Here is a 13,476-nt window from a genome sequence, read left to right on the forward strand (position 1 = left end):
TAGCTCCTATATTTTTGCTTTTTAATGAATATGACACTTGTGCTTCATTGGAGGTCTGTGTCTCATAAATTATGAATTAGTTTGATTTTGATTAGGGAAGGGAGAAGATTCTATTTTAACCTAAATCTGTCAAGTCTTGTTAAGATATGCCTAGGTTTATCATATAGCATGTAATCTAAAAGTTATACTTATATATATCATAACCATCAAGAACTAAACACCAAAGAGTGAAAACCATAGTCAGTATTAGATCTCTTATCCCATTTAAATTCATTAAGTAACAATCACCACATTTCTTTCAGAGAAGAAGCCAAAAATCCAGAAGAATGGGCAGAGGAAAAGTATATTATAAATTATAAATTGTAAAAAAAATGTGAAAATATTTCCAAGTGTAAGAGACCACAATTGCTCTTAATCTATCTTTAAAAATATTTTTGTCTTACATCATAACAACAAAAGTATATTCCAACATACATAGCTTATGAAACAAAGATTTTCATAGAGGAAATATGTTGGACTTGTATAATGTAACCAAAACTCAAAAGATCCCATAAGGTGGCTGAATGAAGTCCCAGTGGATACAATCAGCTGCAATACAGACATATTGTGCAATTAATGTTTTCTACTCCACTACAGTAACTTTAGGTCTATAGAAACAATTATTTGTATGCAGATGACATAAAGAACATACTTGGAAACACGTGATGATTTAAAAACCAAAAACACAAGGGTGCCTGGGTGGCTTAGTTGGTTAAGCATTTGATTCTTGGCTTTGGCTCAGGTCATGATCTCAGGGTCTTGAGATCGAGCCCTGTGTCAGGCTCCGCACTCAGCGCGGAGTATGCTTCTCTCCCTCTCCTTCTGCCCCTCCCCACTGTTTGTGGTCTCTATCGATCTAAACAAAATAAAAAAATCTTTAAAAAAATAAAACCTTAAAAAAACAAAAAAAAAACACAAAAAAACAAAACAAAACAAAAACATAAACCACCAAAAAAATCAAAGACAAAAAGAGTACGAAGAATTGGAAAACAGCTTTACAAATTATAAGTTTCATTTACAGTATGTAAATTTTAAAAAGTAGAACAATATAAAAACAACCAGTGTATGTCTTTTAAGAGACAACCTAGATCTACCTCAGAAAGAGATGGCTCTTGTCTTTCTGCAACAACTGACTCTGAGGATTCTCCCTCTTGTTCTTGATGGCCCTATTAGGGTAAAGAAGATATATTTTATTTCCAGACTACTACAACAAAATATCAAGTTGGCAAAGCAATGATGATTTAAAGCTTTAAGTAATAAATAGGATTTAGGTTTTTACTGACTATACTTTAAGATGAAAGAATTCTACATTCACCATTGTCCTCTACTATGAGAAACACAAAACTAGTTTATTCTACTCAAACTCCTTATAAACAAAATGAGCTTTGTTGAACATAATTTTGTTTTTTATTTGAATATTTTTTCCCAACTAAAACCTGTGTATGCAGAAAACATTTATGTTTACTAATTTCAGAGGATGGTCTGATGCATTTCTGAAATACTGCTATAATTTTTCTCTGAAAAAGTTATGATAGATTTGCTATCTATACTAAACAGTTATTCAACAGATACACTCCTAAAAAAAGAATCCTATAATAGTTCTCATGTTTTTATCTTTGATGAAAAGTAATATGGCATACATTATTTACTCTAAGTGATCCTATTGGATAACACATTAAGTATAAATTAAACAGGCTGACATGATATGAGGGGTCTCCAGTGAGTAGAAATGTATTAGAAATTAGTAAAATTTATTTAAAAATATCCAAAATGAAAGCAGGAAGGGATTGCAAAGATATTTAGATTCAGATTTGGTTCACAACTATATAATTTACACACAAAGTACATGACTGGAATTTCATTATCATTAATCATACTACCCACTTTCACAATTAAAAGACATATGAAAAAGGAAGGAAAAGGAAGGAAGTATGGAGGGAAGAAGGGATGGAGGAAAAAAGGAAGGAAAAAAAGAGGAAAAGTGGCTTCAAACTATATTTTAGCATGTATATTTGTGGGGAAATTACATATTGGCAATTATTTAAACAAGTGTATGTTTACTAGATAAGTTGTTAAACAAGTGTATGTTTACTAGATAAGAAAGATGATCGGCTGGCTGTCGAAATGGCTCTGCGTCTTCACGTTCATAAATGAGGCTCAATAGTTCTTTGCATTGTTTTCTCCAAGCATCAGGATTACACCTCAAAGACTGTCTTCTGCCTCGGCATTTGACCTGTAGATTTTAACAGAATTATATATAAAAGCTCTTTTCTTAACTATTCATTGATTTTCTCCTGCATTCCTATGTTAATAAATCTATGTAACATAGAGGAGCTGCTATTTAAGTTTCTTAATTTAGACATCATTCTGCTTGACAAAAATATATATAATAAATACTAGACAGTATACTCATGGAAATAGCAAGAATTTTAGTATTCTGAAATTTCATTTTAAGAAAATCTGAACCACAAATAAAACACAGAGAAACATTTTTTTCCTTACAAGGTTAATAATCTTAATGCCTTAATATTTACTGGTAGTTAAGTATACTTAACAATGGCATCATAATTTTCTCAAAACTCAAATATATATATGTTTATATATTATCTATTTATTGTGTATGTGTATATATATGTATCTTTTGTTGTGTGTGTGTGTGCGCGTGTGTGTGTGTATATACATATATATACCCATATTATCCATATGCTCTGTGTATCTATATCTATATATTCTTTGTTGTTATGATACATTCTAGCCTTTACCATTGGATGCCTTTTTATAAGATTTCTTTCAGTATTTCAAAGAAAATTTTCCTTATATAGAATAAGAATTTGTCTAATTATTATGGAGGGGAAGTGTACAGAACAGAGCTAACATAACAGACCTGAGGCTGCTATCTTTACCAGGGCTTGCTTGTATGGTTGGCCTTTGGTTGGAATTCTGGATAATTGGCACTTGAACCATTCCTAAATACTAAAGGTGGTTTATTGTGTCTACACTATTTGTACAAACAATGTGGTTTGTATGGAACACTTGCTTTCCTGTACTTTTCCTATGCTTTCTTGCTTCTGGGAGCCTGGAATCTTGGGATGTGCTAGACAGACAGTATCTATATATAACCAGTTCCAAATAAATTCTTGGGGTGTTAGTCTCTAATCACATATATATTGCTACAATTTCATTGTACGGGAAGAAGTGTGCTCTGTTTGGCCCCTCAAAGAAGGCAGAAAGCAAAAAAAGCCTACACATGGATTCCTCCAGATTCTGCCTATGGTTATTTCCCTGTGATCCAACTGCATATCCTTTATTATATGTCAGTGTAATAAACCTTAGTAATGAATCACAAGTATATATACTGAGTTCTACGAGTCTTTATAGCAATTTTCCAAACAGGTGGAGTTGGTCTTCGGGATCCCTAACACAGGAAGCCTGAAAATTTTTCTTTTTGGCAGGTTATTTTACTCACTCACCCTTCTCCCAGATGAAGTACCAGGACCATCTGAATCTAAATCAACCAATTCTGTATCCTAAAATTAAAAGGGAAGAGTGAGAACACATGTTAATTTAAATTCAAAGTCTCACAAATTTGATATACATTTACAAAGAAATGGCAAATACAACCACAATTAACTCCCTCATTGGAGCAGGAAGCAGGCAGAATGAAGTTTAAAGGAACAATTACTCCAAAATGTGCCTATATGCTAGATACAAACTGAAAAGTATATAGGGAGAGGAGGAGTAAACAAGGTCTCTTTAATCAGAATAGGAAATGAAGAAAATAGTATAGTGACTGGTATCTAAAGTTGTACCTAAAGGAAATATTAAAAAAAAAAACTTACTCTATATAACATGCTACTTCAATATATTATAATCATGAATTATTCATGATTAATCTTATACTATGTCAAGAAATACATCTCTTTTCTATAGGGAACTATGAATGTGTATTAAAACTTAAGATTCAGTTAAGTATCCCTCTGAGCAATAGTTTTTTAATACAAAGAGGCAAGGCCCACACACCATTATTACCCTGGTGGTGGCAAAGCACATAGGTTATGCCTAGGAGAAAATAAAAGCATCAAAATCCAGGAGGTACAGAGAATCCCCCTCAAAATCAATAAGAAGAGGTCCACACCCCATCATCTAATAGCAACATTTACAAGTCTTGGCGACAAAAAGAAAATCCTGAAAGCAGCCCGGGACAAGAAGTCTGTAACATAGAATGGTAAAAATATTAGATTGGCAGAGGACTTATCCACAGAGACCTGGTAGACCAGAAAGAGCTGGCATGATATATTCAGAGCACTAAATGAGAAAGCATATAGCCAAGAATACTATGTCCAGCTAGGCTGTCATTGAAAATAGAAGGAGAGGTAAAAAGCTTCCAGGACAAACAAAAACTAAAAGAATTTGTAAACACCAAACCAGCTCTACAGGAAATATTGAAAGGGGTCCTCTAAGCAAAAAGAGAACCTAAAAATAGTAGATCAGAATGGAGCAGAAACAATATACAGTAATAGTCACCTTGCAGGCAATACAATGGCACTAAATTCATATCTCTCAATAGTTACCCTGAATGTAAATGGGCTAAATGCCCCAATCAAAAGACACAGGGTATCAGAATGGATAAAAAAACAAAACCCATCTATATATTGCCTACAAGAAACTCATTTTAGACCCGAAGATACCTCCAGATTTAAAGTGAGGGGGTGGAAAACAATTTACCATGCTAATGGACATCAGAAGAAAGCTGGTGTGGCAATCCTTGTATCACATCAATTAGATTTTAAGCAAAAGACTATAATAAGAGATGAGGAAGGACACTATATCATACTCGAAGGGTCTGTCCAACAAGAAGATCTAACAATTTTAAATATCTATGCCCCTAACGTGGGAGCAGCCAACTACATAAACCAATTAATAATAAAATCAAAGAAACGCATCAACAATAATATGATAATAGTCGGGGACTTTAACACTCCCCTCACTGAAATGGACAGATCATCCAAGCAAAAGATCAACAAGGAAATAAAGGCCTTAAATGACACATTGGACCAGACGGACATCACAGATATATTCAGAACATTTCATCCCAGAGCAACAGAACACACATTCTTCTCTAGTGCACGTGCAACATTCTCCAGAATAAATCACATCCTGGGTCATAAATCAGGTCTCAACCGGTATCAAAAGATTGGGATCATTCCCTGCGTATTTTCAGACCACAATGCTCTGAAGCTAGAACTCAATCACAAGAGGAAATTTGGAGAGAATCCAAATACATGGACACTAAAGAGCATCCTTCTAAAGAATGAATGGGTCAACGAGGAAATTAAAGAAGAATTGAAAAAAATCATGGAAACAAATGATAACGAAAACACAATGGTTCAAAAATCTGTGGGACACAGCAAAGGCAGTCCTGGGAGGAAAATATATAGCGATACAAGCCTTTCTCAAGAAACAAGAAAGGTCTCAAATATACAACCTAACCCTACACCTAAAGGAGATGGAGAAACAACAAAGAAAGCCTAAACCCAGCAGGAGAAGAGAAATCATAAAGATCAGAGCAGAATTCAATGAAACAGAAACCAAAAAAACAACAGAACAAATCAATGAAACTAGGAGCTGGTTCCTTGAAAGAATTAATAAGGTTGATAAGCCCCTAGCCAGACTTATCAAAAAGAAAAGAGAAAGGACCCAAATAAATAAAATCATGAATGAAAGAGGAAAAATCACAACCAACACCAACGAAATACAAACCATTACAAGAACATATTATGAGCAACTATATGCCAGCAAATTTGACAATCTGGAAGAAATGGAGGCATTCCTAGAGACATATGAACTACCACAACTGAACCAGGGAGAAATAGAAAACCTGAACAGACCCATAACCAGTAAGGAGATCGAAGCAGTCATCAAATATCTCCCAACAAACAAGAGCCCAGGGCCAGAAGGCTTCCCAGGGGAATTCTACCAAACGGTTAGAGAAGAACTAATTCCTATTCTCCTGAAAGTGTTCCAAAAAGTAGAAATGGAAGGAAAACTTCCAAACTCATTTTATGAGGCCAGCATCACCTTGATCCCAAAACCAGACAAGGATCCCATCAAAAAAGAGAATTACAGACCAATATCCTTGATGAACACAGATGTGAAAATTCTCACCAAAATACTAGCCAATAGGATCTAACAGTACATTAAAAGGATTATTCACCAAGACCAAGTGGGATTTATTCCTGGGCTGCAAGGTTGGTTCAACATCTACAAATCAATCAATGTGATACAATACATTAATAAAAGAAAGAACAAGAACCATACAATACTCTCCATAGATGCTGAAAAAGCAATTGACAAAGTACAGCATCCCTTCCTGATCAAAACTCTTCAAAGTGTCGGGATAGAGGGCATATACCTCAATATCATCAAAGCCATCTATGAAAAACCCACTGCAAATATCATTCTCAATGGAGAAAAACTGAGAGCATTTCCGCTAAGGTCAGGAACACGGCAGGGATGTCCATTATCACACTGCTATTCAACATAGTACTAGAAGTCCTAGCCTCAGCAATCAGACAACAGAAAGAAATTAAAGGCATCCAAATCGGCAAAGAAGAAGTCAAACTATCACTATCACTCTTCACAGAATATATGAACTATATGTGGAAAACCCAAAAGACTCCACTCCAAATCTGCTAGAACTTGTACAGGAATTCAGTAAAGTGTCAGGATATAAAATCAATGCACAGAAATCAGTTGCATTTCTTTACAACAACAACAAGACAGAAGAAAGAGAAATTAAGGAGTCAATCCCATTTACAGTTGCACCCAAAACCATAAGATACCTAGGAATAAACCTAACCCAAGAGGCAAAGAATCTATACTCAGAAAACTATAAAGTACTCATGAAAGAAATTGAGGAAGACACAAAGAAATGGAAACATGTCCCATGCTCCTGGATTGGAAGAACAAATATTGTGAAAATGTCTATGCTACCTAAAGCAATCTACACATTTAATGCAATCCCTATCAAAGTCCCATCCATTTTTTCCAAAGAAATGGAACAAATGATCCTAAAATTTGTGTGGAACCAGAAAAGACCTCGAATAGCCAGAGGAATTTTCAAAAAGAAAGCCAAAGTTGGTGGCATCACAATTCCAGACTTCAAGCTCTATTACAAAGTTGTCATCATCAACACAGTATGGTCCTGGAAGAAAAACAGACACATAGATCAAGGGTACAGAATAGAGAGCCCAGAAATTAGACCCTCAACTCTATGGTCAACTAATCTTTGACAAAGCAGGAAAGAATGTCCAATGGAAAAAAGACAGCCTCTTCAACAAATGGTGTTGGGAAAATTGGACAGCCACATGCGCGAAAAATGAAACTGGACCATTTCCTTACACCACACACGAAAATAGACTCAAAATGGATGAAGGACCTCAATGTGAGAAAGGAATCCATCAGAATCCTTGGGGAGAACACAGGCAGCAACCTCTTTGACCTCAGGCACAGCAACTTCTTCCTAGGAACATCGCCAAAGGCAAGGGAAGCCAGGGCAAAAATGAACTATTGGGACCACATCAAGATCAAAAGCTTTTGCACAGCAAAGGAAACAGTTAACAAAACCAAGAGACAACTGACAGAATGGGAGAAGATATTTGCAAACAACATATCCGATAAAGGGCTAGTATCCAAATCTATAAAGAGCTTATCAAGCTCAACACCCAAAGAACAAATAACCCAATCAAGAAATGGGCAGAGGACATGAACAGACATTTCTGCAAAGAAGACATGTAGATGGCCAACAGACACATGAAAAATTGCTCCACATCACTCGGCATCAGGGAAATACAAATCAAAACCACAATGAGATACCACCTCACACCAGTCAGAATGGCTAAAATTAACAAGTCAGAAAATGACAGATGCTGGCGAGGATGCGGAGAAAGGGGAACCCTTCTACAATGTTGGTAGGAATGCAAGCTGATGCAACTACTCTGGAAAACGGCATGAAGGTTCCTCAAAAAGTTGAAAATAGAGCTACCCTAGGACCCAGCAATTGCACTACTGGGTATTTACCCTAAAAAGATACAAACGTAGTGATCTGAAGGGGCACATGCACCCAAATGTTTATAGCAGCAATGTCCACAATAGCCAAACTATGGAAAGAACCTAGATGTCCATCAACAGATGAATGGATAAAGAAGAGATGGTATATATATACAATGGAATACTATGCAGCCATCAAAAGAAATGAAATCTTGCTATTTGCGACGACGTGGATGGAAGTAGAGGGTATTACGCTTAGTGAAATAAGTCGATCGGAGAAAGACAACTATCATATGATCTCCTTGATATGAGGAAGTAGAGATGCAATGTGGGAGATTTGAGGGGTTGGAAAAGAATAAATGAAACAAGAGATAGGGAGGGAGACAAACCATAAGAGACTCTTAATCTCACAAATCAAACTGAGGGTTACCGGGGGGAGGGGAGAAGAGAGAGGTTGGTGGGGTTATGGACATCGGGGAGAGTATGTGCTATGGTGAATGCTGTAAAGTGTGTAAACCTGGCAATTCACAGACCAGTAATGCTGGGGCTAATAATATATTATATATTAATTTAAAAATTAAAATAAATAAATAAAATACACACAAAAAAAGAGAATTTCAGACCAATATCCCAGATGAATATGAATGCCTATATTCTCAGCAGGATCCTAGCTAATAGGATCCAACAGTACATTATAAAGATTATCCACCATGACCAGGTGGGATTTATTCCTGGGATGCAAGGGTGGTTCAACATTCGCAAATCAATGTGATAGAACAAATCAGTAAGAGAAGAGAGAAGAACCACATGGTCCTCTCAATGGATGCAGAAAAAAGTATTTGACAAAATACAGAATCCGTTCGTGATTAAAACGATTCAAAGTACAGGGATAGAGTATAGGGAACATTCCTCAACTTCATAAAAATCTATCTATGAAAAACCCATAGCGAATATCATTCTCAATGGAGAAAAGCTGACAGCCTTTCCTTTTAGATCAGGAACACAGGGATGCCCACTCTCACCACTATTGTTCAATATAGTACTAGAAGTCCTAGCAAAAGCAATCAGACAACAAAAAGAAATACAAGGTATTCAAATTAGCAAAGAAGAAGTCAACCTCTCTCTCTTTGCACTTGACATGATACTTTATATGGAAAATCCAAAAGACTCCACACCCAAATTACTAAAACTCATACAGCAATTCAGTAATGTGGCAAGATACAAAACCAATGTACTCAGAAATCAGTTGCTTTCTTACACACTAACAGTGAAAATACAGAAAGGGAAATTAGAGAATCAGTTCCATTTACTATAGCACCAATAACCCTAAGATACCTGGGAATAAAACTAATTAAAAAGGTAAAGGATCTGTACTCAAAAAACTATAGAACACTCATAAATGAAATTGGGGAAGACACAGAAAGATGGAAGACCATCCATCCTCATGGATCAGAAGAATAAAACATTGTTAAAATGTCTATACTGCCTAGAGCAATCTATACTTTCAATGCCATCCCTATCGAAATTCCACTGGCATTCTTCAAAATGCTGGAAGAAACAATCCTAAAATTTGTATGGAACCAGAGGAGACCACAAATTGCTAAGGAAATATTGAAAAAGAAAACAAAACTGGGGGCATCACATTCCCTGATTTCAAGCTTTACTACAAAGCTTTTGTAATCACCAAGACAGCATGGTACTGGCACAAAAACAGACACATAGATCAGTGGAACAGAGTAGAGAGCCCAGATATGGACCCGCACCTCTATGGTCAACTAATTTTGACAAAGCAGGAAAAAATATTCAGTGGAAAAAAAGACAGTGTCTTCAATAAATGGCATGGGGAAAATTGGACAGCTATATAGAAGAATGAAACTTGACCATTCTTTTTCACCATACAAAGATAAATTCGAAATGGATAAAAGACCTCAATATGAGACAGGAATCTGTCAAAAGCTTAGAGGAGAACGTAGGCAGTAACTTCTTCAACATTAGCCACAGCAACTTCTTTCAAGACATGTCTCCAAAGTCAAAGGAAACAAAAGTGAAAATGAACTTTTGGGACTTCATCAAGATCAAAAGCTTCTGCACAGCAAAGGAAACAGTCAACAAAATAAAGAGGCAACCCACAGAATGGGAGATGATATTCACAAATGACACTATAGACAAAGGGCTAATATCCAAGATTTATAAAGAACTCCTCAAACTCAACATGCAAAAAACAGATAATCACATCAACAAATGGGCAGAAGACATGAAGAGACACTTCTTCAAGGAAGACATACAAATGGCTAACAGACACATGAAAAATGTTCATCATCTTTAGCCACGAGGGAAATTTATATCAAAACCACATTGAGATACCACCTTACACCAGTGAGAATGGCCAAAATCAACAAGACAGTAAACAACAAGTGTTGGACAGGATGTGGAGAAAGGGGAACCCTGTTACACTGTTGGTGGGAATCCAAGTTGGTGCAGCCGCTTTGGAAAACAGTGGGAAGATACCTTAAGAAATTAAAAATAGAGCTACTCTATGACCCTACAATTACACTACTTCAAGATACAGATGCAGAAAAGAAGGGCCATCTGTACCCCAATGTTCAAAGCAGCAATGGCCCTAGGTGCCAAACTGTGAAAAGAGCCATGATGTCCTTCAACAGATAAATGGATAAAGAAGATATGGTCTATATATACAATGGAGTATTATGCCTCCATCAAAAAGGATGAATACCCAACTTTTGCATGAACATGGATAGGACTGGAGGAGATTATGCTGAGTCAAATAAGTCAAGCAGAGAGAATCAATTATCATATGGTTTCACCCACTTGTGGAGCATAAGGAATAACAGGGAGGACATATGTTGAATGAGAGGAGAAGTGAGTTGGGGGAAATAGGAGGAGGTGAGGAACTATGAGAGACTGTGGACTCTGAGAAACAAACTAAGGGGTTTGGAGGGGAGGGTATTGGGGGTTGGGGTTAGCCTTGTGGTGGGTATCATGGAGGGCAAGTATTGCATGGAGCACTGGGTGTGGTGCATAAACAATGAATCTTAGAACACTGAAAAAATTTAAAAAAAAAAGAATGAAACTTATTATCTTATACCAAACATTAAACTCAACTCAAAATGGCTTAAGGACTTGAGTGTAAGACATGAAACTTTAAAACCCCTAGCGGGGCCGGCGGGGGGGAGGGAGAACAACAACAAAACACAAAAAACAACAACACATGGCCTGAGTGCATTGAAATTGGTCCTGGCAATGAATATTTTTGGATTAGACAAAATCCAAAAGCAACAAACAACAACAAAAGCAGAAGTAAACAATTTCAAACTACAAAGCTTCTGCCCAGCAAAGGAAACCATTGACAAATGAAAAGGGAACCTACAGAATGGGAGAAGGTATTTGCAAATCTTATATCTGATAAGGGTTTAATAGTCAAAACATATAATAATTTCATATAATTCAATAATAAAAATAAGATCCAATTTAAAAATGGGCATCAGGGTCCCCTGGGTGGCTCAGTTGGTTAAGCAGCTGCCTTCAGCTCCGGTCCTGATCTTAGCGTCCTGAGATCGAGCCCCACATTGGGCTCCCTGCTCAGTGGGTAGTCTGCTTCTCCCACTCCCTCTGCTCCTCCCCCAGCTTGTGTTCTCTTGCTTGCATGTTTTCACTCTCTCTCAAATAAATAAATAAATAAATACTCTTAAAATAACAAAAAAATAAAAATGTTCATTAGAATTGAATAGACATTTTTACAAAGAAGACATCCAAATGGTCAAGAAGCATATGAAAAATGTCATTTTTATTATTTTTATTTATTTTTTTATTTATTATTTATTATTTTATTATTCAATGTCACTAATCATCAAGGAAATGCAAATCAAAATCACAATGAAATATCACCTCACACCTATTAAAATGGCTATCATCGGGGTGCCTGGGTGGCTCAGTCAGTTAAAGCCTCTGCCTTCGGCTCAGGTCATGATCCCAGGGTCCTGGGATTGAGCCCTGCATCGGGCTCTCTGCTCAGCAGGAAGCCTGCTTCCTCCTCTCTCTCTGCCTGCTTCTCTGCCTACTTGTGATCTCTGTCTGTCAAATAAATAAATAAATTCTTTAAAATTGCTATAATCAAGAAGACAAGAGTAAGTATTCATAAAGATATGGAGAAAAAGGAACCCTTGAGCACTGTTGTTGGGAATGTAAACTGGTATACCCATTATACACAACAGTATGGAGATTCCACATAAAAGTAAAGATAGAACTATCATATGATCCTGCAATCCTACTTTTGAGTATTTATCCAAAGGCAATGAAAACAGGATACCAAAGAGAAAAAGCTGTACTTACATATTCACTGCAGCAATATCCACAATAGCCAAGATATGGAAACAACCTAAGTGTGCTCAACAAATGGATGGATAAAGAAGATGTGATATATACACAATAGAATACCATTCTGTCTTGAGAAAAAAAAGTAATCCTGCCATTTGTGACAATGTGGGTGGACCCAAAGGGCATTATGCTAAGTGAAATAAGCCAGAAAAAAACAAATACTGCATGGTATCACTTACAGATGAATCTTTAAAAAAAAAAAAGTCAAACTCATAGAAAGAGAGAATAGAAAAGTGGTAGCCAGGGGCTAAATGATGAGAGAAAGAAGGAGAGACTGGTAAAACTAAATTTTCAGCAAAATAAGTAAGGTCTGAGGATCTAAGGCTCTCATGTAAAACATGGTGACCATGACTGATAACACTGTATTGTATAATTGAAAGTTGCCAAGAGAGTAGAACTTAAATGTTCTCACCAAGATAAAAAAGAAAGTTGTTGAATTACATTTTGCTTTTAATTTTCCATTCTAACTAACATAAGTAGTGCTACTCTGAGGAGTAATTCTTGCTATATCAAATCCCGAGTCAAAATACATTTATATGAAAGGTCAGAGAAATTATCAGAAGTAAGAATGACAAATTTTTCACTAGTTTCAGAAGGGTAATATCTAATTGGAATATCTCAGTTTTCCTTATTATATCAATAACATTTAACTCTGATTATACAATGTTATATAGCCAGATACATTTTTAGGGAAGAGTGAAAAACAACACTAGGACAGAGAACAAACTGATGGTTGTAGGAGGGAAGGGGATGGAGTTGATGAGCGAAATGCGTGAAGGGGAGGGGGAGATACAGACTTCCAGTTATGGAATGAATAAATCACAGGAATAAAAGGTACAGCATAGCGAATACAGTCAATAATACTATAATAGCATTGTATGATGATAGATGGAAGCTCCACTTGTGGTGAGCATTGCGTAACACGTAAAGAAGTTGAATGACTATGTTGTACACCTGAAACTAATATGACATTGTGTGTCAACTATACTCAAA

At 36.2% G+C, this 13,476-nt stretch overlaps 1 protein-coding gene across 5 annotated transcripts in view; it reads right to left on the reverse strand.

Annotated features, from left to right (window-relative positions):
• The window catches only part of BRWD3 (bromodomain and WD repeat domain containing 3), a 208,281-nt gene that overhangs the window by 26,389 nt on the left and 168,416 nt on the right, over positions 1–13,476 (reverse strand). For all 5 annotated transcript variants that reach the window (XM_032840637.1, XM_032840638.1, XM_032840636.1 and 2 more), the window contains 3 exons: positions 3,510–3,566; positions 2,132–2,272; positions 1,134–1,205 (listed from right to left, as the gene is read on the reverse strand). In XM_032840637.1, coding sequence (XP_032696528.1) covers positions 1,134–1,205; positions 2,132–2,272; positions 3,510–3,566 — 270 coding nt within the window. The remainder of the gene's footprint in view (positions 1–1,133; positions 1,206–2,131; positions 2,273–3,509; positions 3,567–13,476) is intronic.

This window comes from Lontra canadensis, unplaced genomic scaffold (assembly GCF_010015895.1).
Source record: "Lontra canadensis isolate GAN:19392208 unplaced genomic scaffold, GSC_riverotter_1.0 scaffold114, whole genome shotgun sequence".
NCBI classification, from domain to species: domain Eukaryota; kingdom Metazoa; phylum Chordata; class Mammalia; order Carnivora; family Mustelidae; genus Lontra; species Lontra canadensis.